The following is a 26,786-nucleotide window of genomic DNA, read 5'->3' as shown; positions in this document are numbered from 1 at the left end:
TTACCACAAACGGAAACGGTTTTTACACTGATTGTTAGGTGCGGGTTTGCCGGTAAAACTGCTATTTACCTGCAGAACCATGTGGCCTTTAACAATCAATTTGAAAACTGAGCCAATTTGTAGTAAAACTACCTGTTGGCGCTTTTTTTTCCAGGGTAAAAGATGTGCCTTAATAAATTCAGACAGTACAAGTAACACACACCTCAAAGTTGGCATCTAATTTTGTCCATCTGCACTGCTCTCCAGTGAGATATTTCTCATAGGTTTGTTCTAGTTGTAGAATCTGTTTCTGGTTAAAGGGTTTCCACTTCTGTTTTGGCATTAGCTCCCAGATAATACCTGAGCTGAAAGTGAAAACCAAGTAATTACGTTTCTTCAGGAAAAATATATTACATTTATTTTTATTTTTTTAACTTATATGGGATGCCTGGCGTAAAACATCATCATCATAGACTAGTTATGATCAGATGCCTACTTGACAACAATATCTTCTGCGTCACCCACTGTCATTCTAGTACTGAAGATTATTGACTATTTGCTTCCTGCTTTTGATGGCAGTTCTCTATACAGACATTTCCTTTCATTAAAGTAGAACAGATTCAACAACAGGCATAATGACCATCTTTTAGTAACACTGAAAGAAACAGGTCACTAGCGAACATTTGCTTACTTTCTAGAACGGCTTGTCTATTTTTAATTCATCTTAAATGACAGCATCCATAGAATATTTGTCCAGAAAATTCCTTTGTAGATTTTGGTTATATGAAAAATCTCTGAGATAACCATCAAAAATTGTAGTAAAAATGGCCCAGAGACATGGTCATCTCAAGGACAATAAATATAGGATATATAGGAATTGAAAGTCCATAAAAAAAAAAATCTTTCTAGATCAGTTATAACCTTCTCTATTAGAGTGGTTTTAGGGTATGTTCAAACGCGGCAGATTTGTTGAAGAAGTTTGCGCAATTGACCCATTCACCCCCAAAAAAATCCCCATTTACATATATGGAACCGATTTTAAGCCTAAAAAACATGTGCAACAAATCTACCACATGAGAACACAGCCTTATTTACTGTATGAATGTAAGGTTTTATTCACATGACGAGTGTCAAATCGGCCACGTAAAAAGGCGGTTTTTCACGGCCAATTAGCACCCATGCGAGACCCATTTTCACGGATCCCTCAGAGACTTGTCTATTGAGGGATCTGGTAAACCGGGTAAAAATAGGACGTCATGTTTTTTACTGGGCCGTTTACACGGTCCATTAAAAAAAACGGCCGTGTGAATAGCCCCATAGAAATGCATTGATTTTAATGCAGACATGTGATGGCTGTTAAAAAAAAAAGGGCCGTCACCCGGCCTATTATCCCTGTCATGTGAATAGTGCCTTAGGTGTAAGTGATTAATCTTTTCATGACCGGGGGCGTTTGGGGCTTTTACACCCACAGCAAAATTTCACCTTTTGGCATGCTGCATTATAAGGGCGGATTTACACGAACGTGATTTGCGTCCGTGCAGCCCGCGTGGTTTTCACGCGGGTCGCATAGACCTATGCAAGTATATGGGGCAGTGCAGACTGTCCGTGAGTTTTGCACAGCGTGAGTCCGCCGCGTCAAACTCGTGACATGTTCTATATTTTGGCGTTTTTCTCGCATCATGCACCCATTGAAGTCAATGGGTGCGTGAAAATCACGCATGTCCCACGGAAGCACTTCCGTGGGACAAGCGTTATTCGCGCAACAGCAGTAAAAGAATGAATGTAAATAGAAAAGCACCACGTGCTTTTCTGTTTACAAACATCCAAACGGAGTGTCATAAAGATGGCGGCTGCGCTAAAAGCACGCAGCCGCGCATCCATATGAACATGAAACACGGAGCGGTCACGCGCGCAAAATGCTCACGCTCGTGTAAATCCGCCCTAAAAGTGAATTTTCTTTTTTATTTTAGTCTACCCATAAAAATTTGTTTTCTTTTTTTGTGGGTCACATAGGGTTTTCTTATTATTTTAAATTGAAGCTAATATCAATTCGTTTTGTAGGACTAATTTAGAGAAAAATATTCAGTAATCGGAAGAAAAAATGTTCTGTGTTTACATAGTTTGCTTTTTAAATAACATTTAACCCTCATTCTCCCAAGCATAGCGTTGCCATATATGTGTTCATTGTACGACGATGCTATAGCGCTAACAAAAACTCAAATTCAGCTTTAAATGTATCTCTCCCTAACTTTATATGCGGCATCTGTACATGGATGACAATCATCCAGGAACAAACGTTTTTAAGTGAAAGTGCAAAAGCAGATGGAGCTAGGGTAGAACAGGCAAAAATGGGTGGGTAGAGGTAATTATTGTATGTTTGGGGTAAAATACATTCTGCGTAAAAAGCACGTATTAAAGACTGAGCAACTGACGCCCATGCAAAACGTGATCATGTCACACAGGATTGCGGAAATGAGTGCATGTGGGTTCGAAAGGGAATGCAATTTGATTGGGGGGTGGGTGCTTGTTATTTGTTTTATTTTCCTTTAAAAAAAAATATGTTTTTGACAATTTAATATTTTATGGGGGCACAGGTTAGCAGGGAACACAGATCACTGATAGCAGTGCTTTAATGGATGCAAGCTATATGCATATCACGTCTTCTCTGCACGACTCCAAGATCTTTCTGCACAAGGAATCCCTATGACAATTAATGACGTCACGGGATACTCTAGCAACAGCTTGAGTGAAGAAGTATCGGCTTCTGCATTTCGGAACAAAGTACTCAATATGAGCTATGTATTCAGTACTTATAGCTACAGGGAACTGAACATTTCAGTTCCGTCACAGTATAGGATTGGCCTGTTAGGTGACAGCCTGATCCTGCTGATAGCATTGTGTGCAGTACCATCAAAGAGTGCAATTAGCTTGCTAATTTACTTGGGGTGGGCGGGTAGGGTTTCAGATAAAAAAAAAAAAACAAAAAAAAAAACCTGTCTGGTGAGAATTTCTCTCTAAAAGATCTTTTTGCCTCTTGTCAGATATTAATCTGATTCAAAATAAGAACATAAGTTAGTTTACATATTATAACATTCTACATTTAAACCCGGAGTTTAAAGGGGTTTTCCCCATCAGGGACATTTATGACATATCCACTGGATATGTCAAATATCAGATAGATGTGGATCCCAACTCTGGGACCCGCACCTATCTCTAGAACGGGGCCCCTTAAACTCCGTTCTTCCATTCTGTATTTCCGCTGACGCTTGTGATTTCCGACCATAAAAGTAGAAAACAGCGTAGCTCGTTGAGATATGAGGTTTCCGCAATTCTCATAGTAGTGAATGGCAGTTACGGAAAGAGTTTAGCATGTGAGCTACGCTGTATCCGTAACTGCCATTGACTTCTATGAGACTTACAGAAAGAGCGTAGCTCAGCGAGCTATGCAATTTTCTTCTTACATGCATGGTCGGAAACCAGCGTCAGCGGAAAAACACAGCTAGAACGGGGTTTAAAGGGTGGGACCCGCATCTATCTGAAATTTATGGCATATCCTGTGGATATGTCATAAATGTCTGTGATGGGAAACCCTTTAATCTTCAACACGAGTCTGTCAAAAGCTATATGCTGCCCTATTTGAGGGAAACAAAGTAGTTATAGAGACCGTAATTCTATTGCTGCATTACTAACTTTTCAATGATCGGTAGTTTCTATAAATTCACTTCATCTCCTGCAGTCTTTATTCATGAGCCCCGCCTTCACGCCAATGATTGACAGCTTTTTCCAGAACTGAAAGAAAGCTGCCAATTAGTGGTGCTAGCCACAGCTCATGAATATCAAGGACTACATAACACTCTCTATGTCGTCCTAGAAATTCATGAGCTGCAGCTAGCCCCACCAGCTCACTTCTAGCCCCACCAGCCCACTTCTAGCCCCAGCCATATTTCATTGATTGCACAGTATGGGGTGAAAGCAGTCAATCATCAGCGAAAGGACAGGGCTTGCCGCAGCTCATGAGTACAGGCTGCTGGAGATTAAGTGAATTTGATAGAAACTACTGAAAATAATAGAATCATTGAAAAGTAAGTAAAACAGCCATGGAATCATGGTCTCTGTCACTATTCTATTCTGACCTCTGATAGGGTAGCATAAACCAGGTGACAGAATCCCTTTAAGAAAATGTAACTGAACAGAAAGTATTACCTTCACTCAATAGGAAGATTGACACTGAATACCTACTAAATGAATTTGTCAGAATATGCTTTTTATAAATGTCCCTTAGTGTTTAGTGGGAATAATAAACATTCCCTTAGGAGACAATCAAACTTATGCAAGATTTTGGTGACAGATTATATAATTTTGCTTTGTGGGTTAGGGGAAACTATATATGCATATTTATCATTCTGATTACTAAATATATTAGATCATTTCTAGTAAAATTTACCTTGTGATTCCTATGTAAGAAATCTCTCGTTTGGTCTCATTGTTGATCAAAGAAAGCCCCAAACTATGAATGGATATATTTATTTCCTGGTCTGGTTGCTCCATTTCTTCAGCTTGGCGTGCCTTTGTCACTAAAGCCACATCTTCTGTGAAAATCAGTACTCTCTGACGCCCATCAAGGAATGACACCCAATGAATCTGAATTTCTGGATTGTAAGCAAACTGACCACTTTCATCCTGAAAATAAACTTGAAGTAATTCACTGAGCACATATTGCATTTTGGTTTCCCGAGACAATTTGCGTAACTTTCTAAAAAAAAATTGTAAAGCTACAAATGCTACATTATCAACATAATATGGTATCTTAACCACGTAAGGACCATACGACGCATATATTTATGGTTGGTGGTCCTGGTCCTTAAATCCACAACATTGCACATTATGGTGCGGGTTTAAGCCAGCTGCCCGAATTATCGGACAGCTGAATGTTGGGTGCCTCGGCTATCAGAGACTGCCGAGTAACTAGGACAGAAAGACCAGCGTTTTTCAACAGTTTGGTTGACGTGCCCATATACCAATCACTGGCCTCAGTGGTCCTGTGCCATATATACCACTGAGGCCAGTGATTGGCTGCAGCGTTCATGTGTTATACGGGCACAAGAGTTTAAGAGATTACAGAAGATGCAGGAAATGTTATAAAAAAGAAATATTCACCTGTTATAACCCCTGCCGCTCGAGAATCGATGCTCTAATGGTCCCCGCCGGTCTTTGTTTATTTTCCTAGTGCTATGGCAAGCCATACATCCGTGTTTCTGCTGCAGCTAATCATGCTAGCATCACTGCGGAGGCCAGTAATTGGCTGCAGCAGTGAAGTGTATGTACAACATGCCATCTCCCCAGGAAAATACACAAAGACCGAAGGGGACAAACGGCGCATCGGCGCTGGAGCATTAAACAGGTGAGAATTATTATTATTTTATTAGAACATTTCCTGCATTTAATTTCTTAAACTTTTAGACAACCCCGTAAAACCAAATGTGTCTGGAACTGAAGGACCAAAATACCCCAGATTTGAACCAATTTAATTTAGTAGATGTAGATTATAAAACATCTGAGATTAAACAAAAAATCATCACGCAATTCATTATTTATATCATATATCTAAATATACACACTGTTCAAAATTTTACATTAAGACAGTCCATTACATACTATAGTATATACATACTGTGCAAAGAAGTTTAGGAAACCAATTTACATAAATGTCAATACAAACAAACACTTTCAGACTGTTGCAGTCATCCCATTAAAAAATTTTTTTGCTCGTTTTGTAAATATTCATATGAAACAAGGCCATATACCTTTCCTAGATAAAAAGGTGCAAAAAAAAAAAAAGAGGTAAAGAGATGATAGAATCAAGGGCAAAATGATCACGGTCACAGGATGAGCGACCGCGACTGGGCCCGGAGAAAAACGGGACCCAACAGCCCCAGGCCTCCATGCGAACGTTGCTTAGTTCACTATGGCGGAGCAGATAAGTCTAGTAAGGCCTTATTCACACGGACGTGTTCAGTACCCGAGATAAGGACGGTATGTCGTCTGTACTTCCCAGACCGAACACAGTTCAGGGAGCCGGGCCCCTAACATCATAGTTATCTATATGGACCATATGTTGGCTGGGATCCACGCCCGACATCCGGTCCATATCTCTTGGACTGAACACGACCGTGTGAAGAAGGCCTAAGCCGCAGGCTGTTTTAGGCCTGTGGCCTACTAGAGGTCGCTGAGGACGAAGACTGACGTCCCAGCGCAGGAGGCAAAATCACATCATAGCATCGCGCCGACTGAGACAGGCTTCAATCCGAAGACTGATCGCGGGAACGGGGTTACAGTAGGTGAGCAGAAAAAACAAGAAGAACCAGCGATTCGTGGTGTAACTAGGAAACGCTCGGTTTCCACTTTATTGGATATAAGCAAACGAGAAGCTTTAAAGAAACACCAGGAGGAGGGACAAGGTGGTGGTATGTGGCAAATAGATTTAGCCTACGCGTTTCAAGCACTAGCTGTGCTCTTAATCATGGCTAGGTCCGTTTCATTATCATTACAGTAGGTGAGCTTACATTTTTTTGTTAATTTTCATTGGCGCAACAGGGGGCACTAGTAGTGGAGGAGGGGGGTCTCATTACTATATGGGGGTCACCAATCTACTACATGGGGGGCATCCATTTTATATATGGGAGCATCTAATATATGGGGGCACCTATCTACTATAGAGGGGTCACTATATACAATATGGGGCCTCTAATATATGGGGGCACCTAACTACTATATTGGGTCCCTTCTACTACATGGGCATCACCTGGCCACTATATAGGGGTCCTAACTACTATTGGGGCACAAAAGAGGACTACAACTGTGTGGAGAAAAGAAAAAGGGGGACATTACTACTGTGTGTTCATTATATTACGGTGTGGAGGCATTATTACTGTGGGGTGCACGAAGAAGAGCACTATTATAATGTGGGGCCTAAAAGAGGCACTGTGTGGGGCACAAAGAGGAGAACTATTACAGTTTGATGCCTGAAGGGGGAACTATTATGGTTTTGGAATAGGAGGGGAATGTGATAGAAAATCAAGGAGCCAAAGATGTCTATTCTGCAAAGGCGATTCATGGCTGGAAAAGTCATAATGGCGGTCTGGCCCGGGTGAAATAAAAAAGGGAAAGCATACTACTCCAATCTGAGAAAATGTCACCTGTGTGTCACTGGATGTAACTATACGGTATTCACTTATATGGTCTGCAGAGCGCCTGTGTATGACTGGTATCTACCACTATATGGTGACTGTATGGTGGTGATATTGGTCTTAGTATAGTGGATTTTATTCAGTAATTATTTGGTGGTAATATGTGGTCATGGTGTGGTGGTATTATTCAGTAACAGTATGGTGGTATTATTCAGTCATAATGTGGAAGTGATTCTAAGAAACAAGGGCGGGGGGGGGGCGTTGCAAAATAGGACCCTAGTTATGCCTCTGGATACAATGATAAAAAAAAAAAAAAGGGATTAAAAAAGTGAAAGAGAAAATAAAAAGAGGAAATAAAAAGGGAGAATAAGTAGACTTCTGCGTGATTTATGTATACTCATGTATTAGTAAATTTACCTTTAACAGGTCAAGCTCCCCCTTGTTCTGGTTATATGTCCACATCAGTTTTTTTGTGCCTGTTGGATCTGTCCACGCAAACAGTCTTGTTTCTCCAGGTAAAAGTACCTTTTCCTCGTCAATGCCGCTGTAAGTTATTCAATATTTTAATCATTTCAACAAGTAATTTAAAGGAGTTTCCAGAATTAGAAAGACATGGCTGATTTTTTCCAAAGACAGAACCAAACTGTCCACAAGTTGTGCGTAATATTGCATCAAAGTTCTATTTATTTCAATGGAGCGGAGCTGCAATACCAGACACAACCCAGGCGATGTTTTTGGAAGAAAGCAACCATGCCTTTCTAATTCTGGAAACACCTTTAATGCAATTTTAATATTTTAATTTAATTTGTTTTCATTATTTTAACTAAAAAAAGGTAAATGCAAAATCAGCTGAGAAGAATGCAAGAGCTGTATGGGTGTTTTTGAAAAACCATGGATAGTGTCTTTCTTGTCATTTTGTGTTAGTCACTGCAGAAAAATGCCACAAAAACATCGCTTGTAAATACATCCTATGAAAAAGAATCAACACAGCATGTAATTTTATAGCCCTACCTCTGATTATATGTCAGTTTAGCTCGAGGTGTATGGTTCATGATCAGAGCAGGTGCAGCCCCTTCATAGTAATCTGAGAATTTAATTACTATTGAGTGATCCGAGATACTGACATCCACTATAAGTCCTGTATTCTGGAAATATAAACAGATTGAAATGAAAGATATTTATGCGTATACTGTACATTTGAACATCTGTTCCCCACAGACAAAAAATATACACCTGTGCATATAAAGGTTCAGTCATAACCATGTTTCCAATTAAACTTATCACATATTTTACAAGTATTCTTTCTGTTGATAATGAATAGCATGGGTAACTGATCCTACTAACAATTTAAAGTTGGAAATTATGTTAGAAACAGAGTTATTAATATCATTTTGGCCACAACCTTTAAGCTTAGTTCACATTGTGTATTTTGATGCCCACTAGGCTAGACTCCTGCTTTTGTCTAAAGAGCAGCAATTTTACCTGCAATAACTGTGAGACTTTGTAAATACCATATAAGTAAGAGGAGCTGCAGCACTCAAATTGCCAAAAAGTGTGTCGGTCTTTATTCACCAAGTAAAAAACTTGCAACGTTTCAACCCACGTTCGGTCTTTGTCAAGCATAACAACAATGATTCAGCGCAAGCTTTATATAGCACATAACAGGTGACATCACTTCCAAATTTCATATAGATAACATGTGTATAACATTAAATGACAAGACAAATAAATATCCCCCACATCACCATGTTCCATAGTATCAAAATATATAAGGATCACTAAGAGAAATACCTGTATATCAGTTTATTCAAACTCCTGATGCCTGCAGCGTCTACAGCTCTCTATTGCGCATGCCCAGCTATCTCCGCTACCAACTTCCGGTGTCTCTAGTTACTATGGCTGCAGATCGCACTATCAGTGCGAGCTGCGCATGTGCGCTTCCGATCCCATATGCGCATGCGTCCGCTAGCATAGCAAAGACACATTACGCTACAAGCTAAAAGACGTGTTGCCAAAAGCAACCAATGACGCTGACATGTCTTCAAAGAAGCACGGATCACATAACTACTTCACCCATAATAAAATTAAGCTGCAGTCCCTAGGAATTCTGCGTGCCTCAACAGCATTTTAGCATGGTCAATGACGATTTATTGTAGATATAAAAAAAAAAAAAAAACACCTAGAGGGAACCATAGGGGAACAACTATGAGATATGTTCCTCAAGTTATCTATATGAAATTTATAAAGGAAGCAATGTCACTTGTTATGTGCTATATAGAGCGTGCACTGATTCATTGTTATTATGCTTGATAAAGACCCAACATGGGTTGAAACGTTGCAAGTTTTTTTACTTGGTGAATAAAGACCAACAGACTTTTTGGAAATTTGAGTGCTGCAGTTCCTCTTCCTTATATTGCATACAATTTGTCCTCTTGGAACGGGGACTCTCTCTCTGCATGCACCATCCCTCGTTGGGATTTTTTTGTCCTTTTCCTCTGGGATATCTATCCGATTGTGCTGCTGATCTCCTGAGTAATTTGTGACCACCACCATGTGCCAGCCTGGTATTTGCCTGCACTTCAGTTGAACTCTAGCAGATACACGTGACCTTACCATAATTACAATAGTATTCTCATATTAGGAAACAGCTGATTATAATATTTATTGACTATTTACTTAACAGTGAAAGAAGCTGCCCCCATGGCTCCAATTTATATAAGTACTACGGTTTAGTGAAGAACACTTTTTATACAAACTCTGGTTAAATACACTCCTCACTCCAACTCACCAGGCTCTCAATAACCAGTAAAGTGCCATTATCCTGTTTGTTGAAGAAAAAGGATTTCGAGGTTCCTGTACAGCCAATAACTCGGGCACACAACTTCCCAGAGACATTTTCTGGCCAGAATGGCACACACTGCAATACAGGCATAATAACATTCATAATCCATGTGCTGATTGGCACCTTATCAAAATCATCTCATCATATATTATATCCTACATTTCCCATCTTCAATTAAAGTAATTAGTGGTGACACACAGTCCCTGTGCACACTAGAAAACAACATGTTTATTAGAATCCACAATTCACAGATCTGAAAGAAATGCAAGATCTGTTGTAAAATAGCCATTATACCTCAGAAGATGCAACGTAATGCCACTTCAGATCTGGCAAAGACCCATCGGCTTCAATTTCTCCCACCTCAAGCTCCAGTCCACACTTGTTGACAAGGGTGTAGAAGGGAGTCAAGGTAACAATCCGGGTCAGATTAAAACTGCTCATTTTAATATTTACTCCAACCTTAACATTTGGAAACAAAAGAAAGCTCAATGTGATAATATTAAGGCATAATGATCACGCTTACATTTTTAGGCCAAAAGCTACCAAATAATCAGAGAGACGACCATCAAAACGCCCTAGAGCTACAAGAAATTAATTCTGAGGAATGGTGGAGGCTCTTCCTACCGATTAGAAAGTGATTGCGTATCCTAGCGATATACCATCACTTCTAATTGTTTGAAAACCCTTTTAAAATTTCATGCAGATTTTTTTTGTGGAATATAAATTGCTATTCAAAAAAGTCTGGTTATGGCAAATAGTTTTAGATTTTCGTTTAGAACGGAGTGCAACAAGTTTTCATTTATATTTTTGTTCTTTTTTTTTACAAATGCCTCATGCCGCAGCTCGTGTTTATGAATATATTATCACAGCAATCCATACTCCATTCAAAGACAGGCAGTTAACATTTCATGTCTTAAATCGTCCTTATACTGCAACTCTACCACGCAATGAATACAAAAGAGAATAAAACTTAAACGAAAACACAGTTTGCAAAATTAAACATCAAAATATTGCCCAAGTTAATAGGGAATTCCTACAAGTTTTGTAAACTTTCACATTAATTTCTAAGGTATGACTATGGACTGACAAATAGATACACATACATCAGGCACCGATATCAAATTTGGGATACGCCACTTTTACACGGGAGTATTTTGGTCAGTATTTTGTATCCGTATTTGTAAACTAAAACTAGTTGTGGAACCTACACAAAGAAAACTATAATGTAGAGATTTGCACCTCTTCCATGTTTTAGACCCATTACTAGTTTTGGTTTACAAATACTGAAGTAAAATAATTACCAAAATACTGCCATGTGAAAGTTGCCATAGGCAAAAATTTCCTTCTACCCCTGAGCATAGCCTTACCAAATATTCAATTTTACCAGCAGGACATTTCACACAACCATAGCTGCCGACTGTATCCAAGGAAAATCCAGATGACCAAGAACTGGTGGAAATACACAGCTGAATCTGCATTAAACAAAAAATATGTTACAGTACAACATTAGGTTTTTTACGGATTAAAATTCTATTGGATTTCCACCCAAAAGTTCTCAGAAACAGATGGTAATATGGTCATTCTGTTACTGATTAAACATGTAGACAAAATATCAGTTTTAACATCAGTATAAAAAAACGAATTCAAAAGTGACAACCAATCTGACTCCACTTTTTATTGTCAATTTAGCAAAAATGGGCACCGCAACAAAAGATAAAAAATCTAAATATGTTAAAAATAAAAGAAACATAATTAGATTTTGGCTGCGGTCACAATTTCTGATTTACAAGTATATAGCAATTTTTACGTTTTGAGAGGAAAACGTCTTTAACCCCTTAGGATACAGCCTGTTTTCGAATAATGGACCAGGCCATTTTTTTCAAATCTGACGTGTCGCTTTATGTGCTAATAACTTTAAAAAGCTTATTTTTTTTCAAATGATTCTGAGATTGTTTTCTCGTGACACATTGTACTTTAAGTTAGTGGTAAAATTTGGTCGATACATTCAGTGTTTACTTGTAAAAAATACTAAAATTTAGAGAAAATTTGCAAAAATTAGCATTTTTCTAAATTTAAATGTATCTACTTGTAAGACAGATAGTAATACCACACAAAATAGTTACTAGTTAACATTTCCCATATGTCTACTTTATGTTTGCATAATTTTTTTGAACATTCTTTTGATTTTCCAGGACGTTACAAGGCTTAGAACTTTAGCAGCAATTTCTCATATTTTTCAAAATTTCAAAAGGCTATTTTTTCAAGGACCAGTTCTGTTCTGAAGCGGTTTTGAGGGTCTTATATATTAGAAACCCCTTTAAAAAAAAAAAACATTTTAAAAACTGCACCCCTCAAAGTATTCGGAACAGAATTTAGAAAGTTTCTTACCCTTCTGGTGTTTCACAGGAATTAAAGCAAAGTAGAAAATGTAAAATTTTATTTTTTTTTTGCAGAAAATCTGTTTTCATTAATTGTTTTCTGTAACACAAAATGTTTTAACAGAGAAACGCATCTTGATATTTATTGCCTAGATTCTGCAGTATTTAGAAATATCCCACATGTGGCCCTAGTGTACTACTGGACTGAAACACATGCCTCAGAAGCAAAGGAGCACCTAGTGGATTTTGGGGCTTTTATTTAATTTGAATATATTTTAGGCACCATGTCAGGTTTGAAGAGGTTTGTGTTGCCAAAACAGTGGAACCCATCCAAAAAGACACAATTTGGCAAACTACACCCCTCAAGGAATTTATCAAGGGGTATAGTTAGCATTTTAACCCCACAGGTTTTTGATGAATTTAGTGGAATTAGGATGTAAAAATAAAAATCTACAATTTTTCCCAATAAAATGTATAAATCTTCAATATTTACAAGGCATAAAGGAGAAAAACCACCCCAACATTTGAAAAGTAATTTCTCCCAATTACGGCAATACACCATATGTAGTAATAAACTGCTGTTTGGACCAACGGCAAGGCTCAGAAGGGAAGAAGCACCATTTGGCTTTTGGAGCTCAAGTTTTGCGGGAATGGTTTTTGGGTGCCAAATCCCATTTTTAAAGTCCCTGAGAGACCAAAACCGTGGAAACCCCCCAAAAGTGACCTCATTTTGGAAACTAAAGCCCTCAAGGAATATATCGAGAGTAAGCATTTTGACCCCACAGGTTTTTTGCTGTTTTTTGTGGAATTAGAACGTGAAAATGAAAATCTACGGTTTTTCTAATAAAATGTACTTTTAGCTCAAATTTTCCATTTTCACAATAGATAAAGGAGAAAAAAAACAACCCAAAATTTGTATCCTGAACTCTTCTGAGCACAACAATACCCCATATGTGGTAATAAACTGCTGTTTGGACCCACGGCAGGGCTTAGAAGGGAAGGTGCACCATTTGGCTTTTGGAGCTCAAATTTTGCTGGAATTGTTTGCAGCGCCATGTCACATTTGCAAAGCTTCTGCGGGACCAAATCAGTGGAAACCACCCAAAACTGACCCATTTGGGAAACTACACCCCTGAAGGAATTTATCGAGGGGTATAGTAAGCATTTTGACTGAATTTAGTGGAATTATGCTGTAAAATTGAATATTAATTTTTTTCTGACAAAACTTGGAAATTGTAAATTTTCACAAGGAAACAAAGCACCCCAACATTTGAAAAGTTTTTGGAGGCCATGTTGCATTTGCAAAACCCGGAGGGACCAGAGCACAGTCGAAGCCCCTAAAAAGTGACCCCATTTTAGAAACAACACCCCTCAAGGCATTTAGCATTTGCCTGGACATATGACAGGGCTCAGAAGTGAAGAGCACCATGCGCATTTGAGGTCTATTTTGGTGATTTTCACAGCATTGGCCCACAATTGCAAGACTCGGAGGTCAAATAGTAAAACAAACCCCCAAGTAGTGACCCCTATTTTGGAAACTACACCCCTTAAGGCATTTTAAGGGGTGTAGTGAGCATTTTGACCCCACAGGTGTTCTAATTAGAAATTAATGCGCAGCGGATGGTGCAAAGAGAAAATTGCAATTTTCCACTGCCATTTTAATGCACAATATGTTGTGCCCAGTTTTTGCCACTGAAGACAAATATCATATATGTGGACGTAATCTGCTGTTTGGGCATGCTGTAGGATTCAGAAGGGAGGGAGAGCCATATGGCTTTTGGAGCGCAGATTTAGCTTGGCAGATGTTCTGCTTGGGATTTTACCAATATTTCAGTTTATAATGTGGGGGCATATGTAAGCTGTGCTGGGTACATCAGGGCATAATAAGAGGATATAAGAATGCGATAAATAAACAATAATTCATAGATATGTAGCCAGTGCCGCACTGATAAATGGAGCCCAATATTATCAGCTTTTTTAACGCTCTGCACATTTTGTGTGGTCATATTCTGAGAGACAGAACTTCTTTATTGTTTCTCCTCCGGAGCTGTGTGAGTGCTTATTTGTTGCGGGACAATCTGTAGTTTGAATTCTGACAATGTTTTTTATTAAAAAAAAAATTCTTTTTTTTAGTGTTCACTAAGGGCTATAAATGACAATTTTACTTTATACTTTAGTTTTTTTAAGTTTTTATTTTTTGTCACCATATTCTGAGAGCCAGAGCTTTTTTATTTTTCGGTCAAAAAAAAAGCTGTGTAAGGGCTTGTTTTTTGTGGGACCGGTTGTATTTATTGGTACTGTTTTGCGGCACATGCGACTTTTTGATCACTTTTTATTACATGTTTTGGGAGGGGGTGGTAATAAATAAAAATCAATGCCAGAATAACAAATTTATTTTTTTTTGCGGTATTCACCGTGCTGGAAAAATAGCATTATAGTTTTATAGTTTGGGTCGTTACGGACACGGCGATACCAAATATGTGCACTTTAATTTTTTTCCTATAATAAAAGTCTTATTATAGGAAAAAAGGCAGTGTTTGTATTTATTAACGTGAAACGTACCTTTTTACACTTTATCAACTTTTTCTTTTTTGTCCCATTAGAGGACTTGAGGGCCTGCACCTCTGATCTTTGCACTAATACATTGCACTACCCACATAGTGCAATGCATTAGAGCTGTCAGTCATTCACTGACAGAAAAGCCTATTCGGTCCCGTCTCTAGACGGGGCCGAATAGGCTATCTTATGTAGACCAGGAGGCCATAGTTAGGACTCCGGTTGCCATAGTAACGATCGGCATCCTCACAATCCCATTGTGTCGATGCTAATCGCTACAAACCAGAAAGATGTCGTGATCGCTAATGATGGCGGCATCTAAGGGGTTAATCGCAGGGATCGGAGCTAGCTCTGTTCCCTGCCATTACAGCACGGTGTCAGCTGTAACATACAGCCGACACCAGCGGCTGATGTGGCAGGCTCCGCTTCTGAGCCTGCGCCATTTTTGTTTTGCAGCCGGAAGCCTTTTAGGCCCCTGCCTCTGGGCGAAACCTAGCAGGCTTCTGTACTTGGCAGACAGGAGCCCATTGTTAGGCCTCCAGTCTGCCAGAACAGCCTTCAGAACCCTGCGATTTGCATTGCGGGGTTTCGATCTGCTAGGAAACAACATAGATGCAGCGCTCGCTTTTGAGCGCTGCTTCTAAGGGGTTAATCGGCCGGATCGGAGGCTGGCTATATGAAAAACTTTGTAATAAATTGTATTAGGGGACAGTAGTATCTCCCACACCTAATAGAAGTCCCTCTTTCCTTTTCTGAAGGCTCTGTGAATGCTCAAAAAGCTCCTCAGTCCAAATAAAATCCAATTACAACAATAGTAGACATTGAGAAGGGGGATGCAGCTGCAAGATGCTCCTTACTCAGTGTTTTAATTAAACAGAATGAGGGGGAGACATCGGATTGGCTTAGAGCATACAGATCTTACATCAACAGCAGAAAGTCTGCCCGAAAAAGTTTACAGAAACCAGTTTTGTGGCATAGAAAACTCTCAATTTGCACAAACATTTTGTGACTTTAATTTTTACGTTGCCTGTGCCATTAACAAAAAAAGTAAAGACAGTTCCGCGGAGAGGTCAGGGCCACCAAAGCCCAAATATATTTACTATAATTTACACTATAAAACTGGGGTTAATTATAGCACAAATCTATGCTATCTCCCAGCTGGCAAAGATTTGATTTGCTAGTGCACCTACTTTATCAAAAGGCGTGCACCTCTTAATCTCAGAAACGCTGGAGTAAAATGCTCCTGATTTATTTAGACTTGCGTATCAAACGCCAGTGTTAATAAATTCTCCCAGTAATGTTTGTTTGCACGAATACAGATCTAAAGCTACAGAGCGATTTTTATATTTGTAACGTTATATGCAAGGAAAGTTTTAATTATTTTTGTTCATAATTTAGTGAATTCACATACATGACTATAATCTTTATTTTGTAAGCTGCATACAGGAATTACAATAAAGTTGGAGCTGAACTATACATTATCTCTATTATTGAATACAAATAATCTTGGAGGTAATAAAGACTCGTGTTACGTGTTGTGCTTTTATAGGAAACAAAGAAACTCCTCTGTGTCACAAACATAGGGATTTTTCTATAATTCCTTATAGTATTATTGCATGTTTTACGTTCATGTTTTACTCTTGATTAATTGTAAAACCTTTATTTACAACCAATACATAGCTCGTTTTTTTTACACTGGAAAAACGTTGTATACAGTACCTACCAAAAAAAGTAACATTGGAAAGTAAAATGGTACAAAACTATATACTTATAATAGCTATTATGACTCAACCAAATGTGGAGCATGTTGAAGTGAACTGATAATCTTACACTTATAAGAAATAAACTGGAGCACCTTGTTTTTGCTGAAGATGTTCTTCTTCTTGAAAGAGAAAAGTATCACATCTCTGTAGTCTGATGGATGTTTGACATGAATGTCTTCTGCACGGTACTGCAAGATGCGTGAGGTCTTATTAATAATCCAATATGGGCTAAACACCGAGAGCACCATACGGTTTCCAATGCGTTTGACATGAACAGAGAGGTCCACTGTCATAACTTCAGAAGTGTCAGCCGTGAAACATATAGGGAAAAATTCAGGGAGACCATCATGAACCCTGAAGTGGCCATTCCAGTTTCTGCCCTGATATTTCACAAGAACAAGCTCCATGATCTCACCACTGATTCGAGAATTCAGGACATCACAAGAGCTCCCCTCTGGTAGCATGTGAGCTTCTGCTGTCCCCTGAAAAGCATTATAAACAATTTCATTGAGAGAGTTCAAATAATTTTAAGATAACAGAATGACAAATTTATTACAGGAAAGATAGAATGAACTGAATCTCATGCATTCTAATCATTTTATTTGTTATTGAATAATAAAAGTGAATGATAAAGTAAAATCCCTTTAACCCAGCATTTAATAATCCAAAAAGTCTGATAATTCGGCACTTGTTTCCAGCTCAAAATTGCATTATAACTTGGAGTTTCACTAGAACAGAAGCAGAGTTTATTTTATTTTTGGGCTGCCTTGCTAAAGCTCACTACACTTACAATGGTGGTTTACATACTTTTCTATAACCATCTGACAATGCAGAACCTATAAAAGCCTCACTGATAGATTAAATACATTTTACTGTATATTTTGTAAATAAACTGTTAACAATATACAGTACAGTACAAAAGTTTTAGGCAGTTGTGGAAAAATGCTGCAAGTAAGAATGTTTTCAAAGATAGAAGTGTTAAGTTTCTTTTATGAATTAACGAAATACAAAGTGAATGAACAGAACAGAAATCTAAATCAAATCAATATTTGGTGTGACCACCCTTTGCCTTCAAAACAGCATCAATTCTTCTAGGTACACTTGTACAAACTCATGGATTTTGTAGGATTATAGTCAGGTATATGTTTAACCAATTATGCCAAACAGGTAATAATGATCATCATTTTTATATGCTGTTTGAAACACAGTTATTAACCGTTACAGAAACGCTGTGTAGGCGGCTTAAAACTGGGTGAGGAACAGCCAAACTCTGCTACAAAAGGCGAGATTGTGGAAGACCATTTCATGTCACAGGTCCACCATGGCAAGACTGAGCACAGCAACGAGACACAAGGTAGTTATACTACATCAGCAAGATCTCTCTGAGGCAAAGATTTTAAAAGCAGACTGGGGCTTCAAGATGTGCTGTTTAAACTTTTTTGAAGAAGCACAAAAGAACGGGAACATGGAGGACCAAAGACGCTGTGGTCGGCCAAGGAAACTTAGTGCAGCAAATCAAAGACACATTAGAATTACTTCCCTTCGAAATCGGAAGATGTCCAGAACTGGCAGAAACCAGTGGGACCAAGGTACATCCATCTACTGCTCGGATAAGTCTGGCCAGAAGCGGTCTTCATGGAAGAATTGCGGTTAAAAATCTAAATTACTTACCGGTAATTGGTTTTTCTTGAGCCCATGACCGCACCCTTGGAGAGAACGTCTCCTCCACTGGACAGGAAACAGGAACTAGGATTAATTTAAAAGGAGGGAACACCCCCATCATCCCCAGTTTTTGGCAAGAACCGAGGACAAAATTAATTTTCCTTCATTTTTTTTGCACATTTTTATACTATCTTATATTTTAATACTCCTCTATTAATATCTACCATAGATGGGAATTGGCGGGTGCTGTCATGGGCTAAAGAAAACAGTTACCGGTAAGTAATTTAGATTTTTCCCTATTGCCCTATGACAGCACCCATGGAGATTACACTAGATAGTCTTGGGTGAGACTACTGCCTGGAAAACGTTCCTACCAAAAGCCAGATCTTCATTTGAGGAGAGCTGAAGCCTATGGTGCTTAAAGAAAGTATGCGGAGAAGTCCATGTGGCCACCTTACGAATCTGTTCAATAGTAGCACATGCTCTTTCTGCCCAAGAATTGGCTACTGAGTGAGTGGAATGTGGAAGGTAGAGTTTTACCCGAAGATGGAAATGGACTGCTTAATCCACCCCGCTATAGGTTTTTGATTAAGCTGCCTTCCCTTTATTCAGACCCTGAAACTGGAGAAGTAGCTGGGAAGATTGTCTCCATTCTCTAGTAACCTGAAGGTACTCCAATAAACATCTAACATCCAAGTTGTGAAATTTGTCCTCTATCTTATTTTTGGGATTTGCACAGGAACCCTATTTCTTGAGACCTATAAAAATCTGACAACTTTAGGGAGAAGGGACTGATCAGGAGAAATGATAACTCTATCCTCCAGAATGTTATATATGGCCTATTTATTGTAAAAGTCCCGATCTCCCCCACTATTCTAGGTGAATTGTTTGCCAGGTGAAAAGCCAACTTAAGGGAAAGATTCGTATCAGAGATTTCTTTAATGGGCTCAAAAGGAGGATCAGTGAGCCGATAAACCAGTATTGAGATCCCAAAGAGGGGATTTTACTTTTAAAGAGGGTCTCAGTCTACAGGCTGCCCTCAGGAACCTTTGAGCCAAAGGGTGCTCGGATATCCTAGCTTCAAATAGGATGCGAAGAATGGAAACCTGGACCCTCAATGTGCTGGGACTAAGATTTATATCTAAGCCCTCCTGTAAAAATTCTAAAATTAAAGAGATATCCGGACCTCCAAAGATATCGACAGGTTTACCCCCGAATTTACAGAAGGTTCCCCAGGTTCCAAGGTAAATCTGTGAGGTGACGTTTTTTCTACTGGCTAGTGTCGATAACCTGATCAGGCAGGCCTTTTTTCCCCTAGAATCTGCCTTTCAAGAGCCATGCAGTCAGGTGCAGGCTTTATACCTCTGGATGACATACTGGGCCCTAGTACAGGAGAGTCTGACCCTGCAGAAGAACCAATGGGGTCGCTACTGAAATTTTTCGTAGCCATGAAAACCAGACCCTTCTCGGCCTAAAAGGAGAAAACAGAATTACTTTTGCAGTCTACTTTTACTCTCTGATCTTATTCAGTGTTCTCTGAATCAACCTGAGCGGGGAAAAGGCATACAACAGGCCTTTTTTTTTTTTTTAAATTGGGACAAAGCATCCAACCCCCTTGGAAAATCCTGAGGAGAAAGGGAAAATAAACTGTCCACCTTTCGATTTACTCGAGAAGCAAACAGATCTATTACCGGGACACCCCACAGATTTGTAATCTGAGCGAAAACTTTCTGATTCAGACTCCATTCCCCCTGATTGAAATGATGACCGCTGAGGAAATCTGCCTTCTGGTTGTCTATCCCCCTGAGGTGAACGGAGAGAGAATTCTGCTAACTGGAATATCTTTAGACAGGGATAACAGACTTGGGATTCTTGTACCCCCTTGTCTGTTTACCTATGCTACCACTGCGGATTTCTAGATCCCACACGCCCTGTAGAAGAAAAGTGTCTGCGTTTGCTCCCCTACCATTTTGGCTGGCGTCTGTCAGATTGAAGATATTCTCTCTCTTCAAAGGGATTCCCTTTCCTAGGTTTCCCAGATCCAACCAAGATAGGGATTGCAACGTCTGCATGGACAAAACTATCTTGTGATCTAAGGACCCCTGTGTCTTGTCCCATTCTGATAGCATCTGATGCGTAGGTGTCTTGAATGGACCGGGGCCCATTCTACCGCTGGGATACAGGCTGTTAGTAATCCCAGAACCGACATCACTTCTCTTAAAAGAAAGCACCTTCTTCTGTATGACCTTCCTGACCCTCATTACCACACTCTTTGCTTTTTTCAGGGAAGGAAAGACATTTGAGTTGCAGAGTGCAGCATTATCCCTAGAAACACGCAGTGCCGACAGGGAACTAGCTTTGATTTTTCCTCGTTCAATTTCCAGTCAAGCTTGAAGAGAATATCTCTACTATTTTTATTTGCTGAAGCAGAATCCGATCTGACACCAGCATAAAATCGTCCAGATAAAGTATTATCACAATGTCTTTTTCTCGAATATGGGCCATCATCTCTGCTACTACTCACCATACTCTTGGGGCTGGTGAAAGTCCAAAGGGGAGAGCCCTGAACTATAGGTGACGAAGAGTGTTCTCCATAAATACTGCCACTTTTAGGAATATCTGGAAGTGACTGGATGGGCACATGATAATATGTGTCGCACAGATCCAGAGCGGCCATGACACATCCCGAAAAGAGATTGATTAGTAATTGATTCCATGCGAAACATCTAGTAAGATAGGCTTAGATTCAGCTTCTTTAAATTTATAATGGTGCGATAAGAGCCATTGGATTTTCTTACCAGAAACAACGTTGAGTAGAGCCCTCTCCCTTTTTCTCCTGAAGGGACCTGGATTAATACTTCCTTGGAAAGCAGAGAGTAGATTTTTTTCAGAAAGGGCCCTTTGCTTCTCTGGATCTGCACGCAGGTCTGTAATAACATATCTTTCCTCTGGAAACTTAAGAAAATCTGGTTTAATCCCTCTTTTATAAAGGAGTTTATCCATGGACTGGCTGAAATTTTCTGCCATTCGTGGGAAAACAGCAATAGACGCCCCACCACAGAACCTCTACAGGAATTTTTTCTGCAGGAATCAGGCTGGGAATTGAACATAAATCCTTTGCTCTTTTTGGAACTTTCCAGTTCTTGTTCTTATTGCACAGCTTGAAATTTTCCCTTTTATTGCTCTGAAATGTTATAGGGAAGAATCTGAGGAGAACCCCTTTTTTCTATCGGATGCTTTTTCAAGTAGGGCTGGGCCAAATAACTCCCCTGACAGGGTATGGCACAAAGCTTTGACTTAGATCCCGAATTACCCTTTCAGCATTTGAGCCATAAAGCTCGACGAGCTGAATTAGACAATGCTGTCGCTCTTCCCTTTAAGCGTAAGGATTCAGCTGACGCATCTGAAACAAAGTAAACTGCACTGCTTATGGTAGGTAATGAAGCCAGCAACTGATCTCTGGGAGTACCACTTTTAAAATGGGCTTCTAACTGGCTAACCCAGATTTTAAGGGATCTAGCTAAACATGTTGCTGCAATAGTAAGTTTGAAAGCTGAGGTAGCAGCTTCCCAATTTTTTCTTAGGTATGCCTCTGCTCTCTTATCCATAGAGTCCCTTAGCGAACTCGCATCCTCAAAGGGTAGAGAAGCCCTTATTGAAATTTTTGCCATAGGGGTGTCAATTCTAGCAGCCCTATCCCAGGCAGAAGACTCCTCTTCCTCAAAGGGATACTTCCTTTTAACTGATCGTAGAATAAAAACTTCGGGTTTTTTTCCATTCCCTGGAGATTAGGGCGGATTGGGAACACTTCTCCTTCTGGGCCTTAAATCTTTGAACATTTCCTGTACCGACCTAGCCTCTTTAGAATCCTCTAAGTCAATGATGGCCCTCACTGCTTTGACTATTAAATCTATATTTTCTGCCGGAAAAAGAGGTTTTCTGAAGAGGAGTCATGTTCAGAACCCAATATACCCTCTTCTTCCTCGGCCCCTGACTGAACATCATCCACACTGGAATAGATTCTTGAGAAAAAGAGAAAAAAGAAGAGAAAACGGCGCTCCTCTAAGGTGATATCGTTCTGATATATATTGAACAAGATGTTACTATGAATAGAGCTCACCTAGGTTAGTTGTGCAGTGTCGCCAGCACAACTTGACTTTGTAGCTTGTATGCACTCGGTCACACTGTGCTTGCCTCAGGAGCCATAACCGCATGGGATGAATTCATATCTGGAATTCGTTTCCTCGTGGTTCAGAAGTAATGCAAACATGGAAGAAAAAATTGCTCCTCTGAACGGGCGCTCAGGTGTGAATTTGAACTAGTATTTTCACAAAATAGTCGGTGTTATTCAATATGCTATTAAAACAAATAAAAATTCAGTTGCTGCAACGTGTTTCAACCACGCACTGTGGTCTTCATCAGGCATATAAATTTTACTAAAATACATCATCTTATATACTCTTATCATGTCATTCACTTCCAGGTTAAACTGTCAAGGTGAAGGTTCATTATGGGCATTTCAACACAGGTGCGTGTTTGTTTTTTTCTCCTTCTCACTCCTATTTGCTCTTAATTGCTGTTTCTATAATTTTCTATTTTGAACTATCTATCTTCTATCAAATCATAGATATTTTTTAGGTTTTTTGTGAGAAAAGATTGATTTTTTATATATATATGTTTGTGTGCAGAGAACTGTATGCTTCAAGAGTCACCGTCCATGCGCTCTCGCCGCTCACAGACAATGTGAGTAATGTTTGTCTATTCAATAGTTCATATTTATTCTTTCTAGTTATTTTAATGCTGTCCTTTTTTTTTTTTTAAAAGAGATAACCATATTCCTATAAAACTATAAAAAATGCTTCTAAATTTATTGCTGTTCATATGAATCTTTTAATTTTTCAATTGTCGGGAGCCGGCACTCTTGTTTTTTGTATTTAATTTAAAAGGAGATACTCCCATTGTGAAACAGTGGTTATTATTTGTTCTTTGTAGCTTTATTAGATTCACTTCCAGGTTAAACTGTCAAGGTGAAGGTTCATTATGGGCGTTTCAACACAGGTGCGTGTATGTTTTTTTCTCCTTCTCACTCCTATTTGCTCTTAATTGCGGTTTCTATAATTTTCTATTTTGAACTATCATCTATCAAATCATAGATATTTTTTAGGTTTTTTGTGAGAAAAGATTGATTTTTTATATATATATATGTTTGTGTGCAGAGAACTGTATGCTTCAAGAGTCACCGTCCATGCGCTCTCGCCGCTCACAGACAATGTGAGTAATGTTTGTCTATTCAATAGTTCATATTTATTCTTTCTAGTTATTTTAATGCTGTCTTTTTTTTTTTTTTAAAAGAGATAACCATATTCCTATAAAACTATAAAAAATGCTTCTACATTTATTGCTGTTCATATGAATCTTTTAATTTTTCAATTGTCGGGAGCCGGCACTCTTGTTTTTTGTATTTAATTTAAAAGGAGATACTTCCATTGTGAAACAGTGGTTATTATTTGTTCTTTGTAGCTGTATTAGATTCAGTTCAATCCTATTATTTTGGATACAAATTTAATTGTATTGTAATAGGCCGTTCTTCCAGCTATATTATTATTATTCATTCTTGTTCGCTAATTCTTTATTTGTGATAAGCCCAGAGTGCCTATATTTTTCATGAATTACAGTAGAGGGTTTTTTCAGAAATAAAATTAATTTTATTTTCATTTTTTTATGCAATTCCACCCCGTTCATTTCTATTTTTCAATCTAGCCTTGATCTATTTTTTCATTGAGTCCGTTTGGGCTCAAGGTACCAAATTTAAATATCCAGAAAGACTCCCTTTTGTTGAGGGTAGGAATTCTATTGTGTATTTTGGAATTCACTTGCTCGATTGGGGAGATTTTTATTTTAGAAAAATCAGATGAGTGATTATAAAGTAAATGCCTTGATAAGCTGTGTTTTAGGAAACCGTTTTTGGCGTTAAAACGGTGACCATTCAATCTTTTTCTTAAAGTCTGGGTTGTTCTTCCAACATATTGCAACCCGCACTCACATTCAATCATGTATATTACATAGTCGGTTTCACAGCTCATATAGGTGTCAATTTCGAATATTTCTTGTGTTACGTTTGACTTAACCTGAGTTTTCCCTGTGTTAATATTAAGACAGCATAAACAATTTATTTTCCCACATTTATGGATCCCTGCGGGTTTATAATAATGATCTAGGGTAGGGGTGAGGGATTTCATCTTCAATCTACTAGGTGCTAATATATTTTTGATAGTTCTCCCTCGACGAAATGTTATCCCTGGTTTTATAGGGATGATTTTATTTAAAATTGGATCATTTAGAAGTACATTCCAATGTTTTTGCAATGCATTTCTTATGATATTATGGTCTTGGTTAAATGTTGTAATAAAATTATTTGAGTGTTTTTTCTTTAAAACATCCTTATTGTGTTCTACATGTACTTTTTCTACAAGGCATGCTTCTTGAGATGTATCTAAATTTTTTTGATATGCATTTTTATTCCGATATATATGGTTATTCTCTATATGAGTTAATTCTAAATGCCCCATGAATAGATTGGCATAGCTTGGGGCAACTCTTGTCCCCATAGCTGTGCCTCTTATCTGTTTATATAATTTAGAATTATGTTTAAAAATATTGTGGGTAAGAATAAAATGTAATCCTTCCAATAAAAAATCACTTTGTTTTTTTGGGAGCATACCTCCAAGTTCTAAAAAAATTTTGTGGCCTTTAATCCGAGGGTATGATCGATGTTCGAATATAGGGAAGTGACATCTAATGTTATCAGAACATAATTTTCATTCCAGCTGTATCCTTGTAACTCTCTGATAAGACTCGTAGAGTCTTTCAGATGAGATGGTAATTTTGTTACTAGGTTTTGCAAATGTAAATCTATATAGTGTGAAAGCTGGCTTGTCAGGGAATTAATACCAGATATTATTGGTCTTCCTGGAGGATTCTTTTTATTTTTATGAATCTTAGGTAAATGATAAAAAAAGGGTGTTTCAGGGTTTGCTATCGTTAAGAATGATTTTTCTTTTTTATTTATAATACCCTCTTCGAAGCTGATTTTTATTAAATGTAAAAATTATTTTTCATATTGATCTGATGGATCAGATATTATTGTTTCGTAATATTTTTTATCGGAAAGTATTCTCTCAGCTTCTTGGATATAAGTTTCTCTATCCTGTATTACAATTCCTCCTCCCTTATCCGCCGATCTTATTACAATGCTTTTGTTATTTTGAAGGTCCTGGAGTGATTTTTTCTCTCCCTTATTCAGATTGCATTGACTGGGTGTGCTTTTTTTCTTATTGATTATTTTCAAATCATTTGACACTAATATATAAAAAGTTTCTAAAAAGTTACCCTTATGATGCAGTGGGTAAAAACTCGATTTTCCATTTACTTGAAGATGTGTACATGGGTCTTCTACACTAATATCTTTTTCCATGTTTGGATTTCCCTGTTTCAATCGAAAAGTGACGTTGCAGCGTGAGTTTTCTAATAAAATTATTTAAACCTAAAAAAAGTTGAAACTCATCAGCTTGTTGTGTGGGACAAAATGACAAGCCTTTAGAAAGTAAATCTATTTCTCCTTTTTTAAAGAGGCTCTGTCACCAGATTTTGCAACCCCTATCTGCTATTGCAGCAGATAGGCGCTGCAATGTAGATTACAGTGACGTTTTTATTTTAAAAAAAACGAGCATTTTTGGCCAAGTTATGACCATTTTTGTAGTTATGCAAATGAGGCTTGCAAAAGTCCAAGTGGGTGTGTTTAAAAGTAAAAGTCCAAGTGGGCGTGTATTATGTGCGTACATCGGGGCGTTTTTAATACTTTTACTAGCTGGGCGCTCTGAAGAGAAGTATCATCCACTTCTCTTCAGAACGCCCAGCTTCTGGCAGTGCAGACACAGCCGTGTTCTCGAGAGATCACGCTGTGACGTCACTCACAGGTCCTGCATCGTGTCAGACGAGCGAGGACACCGGCACCAGAGGCTACAGTTGATTCTGCAACAGCATCAGCGTTTGCAGGTAAGTAGCTACATCGACTTACCTGCAAACGCCGATGCTGCTGCAGAACACGCCCCGATGTACGCACATAATACACGCCCACTTGGACTTTTACTTTTAAACACACCCACTTGGACTTTTGCAAGCCTCATTTGCATAACTACAAAAATGGTCATAACTTGACGAAAAATGCTCGTTTTTTAAAAATAAAAACGTTACTGTAATCTACATTGCAGCGCCTATCTGCTGCAATAGCAGATAGGGGTTGCAAAATCTGGTGACAGAGCCTCTTTAAGTATATATTGTGATAAATTAAAAACATTGCAAGATTTCTCATGTATACTCTGTTTCCATAGATCCTTGCGGGTTGTCTTTTAATCCTCCC

The 26,786-nt window shown here is 38.6% G+C and overlaps 1 protein-coding gene across 6 annotated transcripts in view; it reads right to left on the bottom strand.

Moving 5' to 3' along the window:
* The window catches only part of VPS13C (vacuolar protein sorting 13 homolog C), a 396,337-nt gene that overhangs the window by 56,811 nt on the left and 312,740 nt on the right, over window positions 1-26,786 (bottom strand). For all 6 annotated transcript variants that reach the window (XM_075857708.1, XM_075857702.1, XM_075857703.1 and 3 more), the window contains 8 exons: window positions 16,798-17,187; window positions 11,376-11,480; window positions 10,303-10,467; window positions 9,955-10,083; window positions 8,178-8,311; window positions 7,584-7,710; window positions 4,424-4,659; window positions 203-344 (listed from right to left, as the gene is read on the bottom strand). In XM_075857708.1, coding sequence (XP_075713823.1) covers window positions 203-344; window positions 4,424-4,659; window positions 7,584-7,710; window positions 8,178-8,311; window positions 9,955-10,083; window positions 10,303-10,467; window positions 11,376-11,480; window positions 16,798-17,187 — 1,428 coding nt within the window. The remainder of the gene's footprint in view (window positions 1-202; window positions 345-4,423; window positions 4,660-7,583; window positions 7,711-8,177; window positions 8,312-9,954; window positions 10,084-10,302; window positions 10,468-11,375; window positions 11,481-16,797; window positions 17,188-26,786) is intronic.

The sequence above is a fragment of the Rhinoderma darwinii genome, chromosome 3, assembly GCF_050947455.1.
Source record: "Rhinoderma darwinii isolate aRhiDar2 chromosome 3, aRhiDar2.hap1, whole genome shotgun sequence".
NCBI classification, from domain to species: Eukaryota; Metazoa; Chordata; class Amphibia; order Anura; family Rhinodermatidae; genus Rhinoderma; species Rhinoderma darwinii.
The sequence above is the reverse complement of the archived record's forward strand: the minus strand, read 5'-3'. Positions and strand labels throughout refer to the sequence as shown.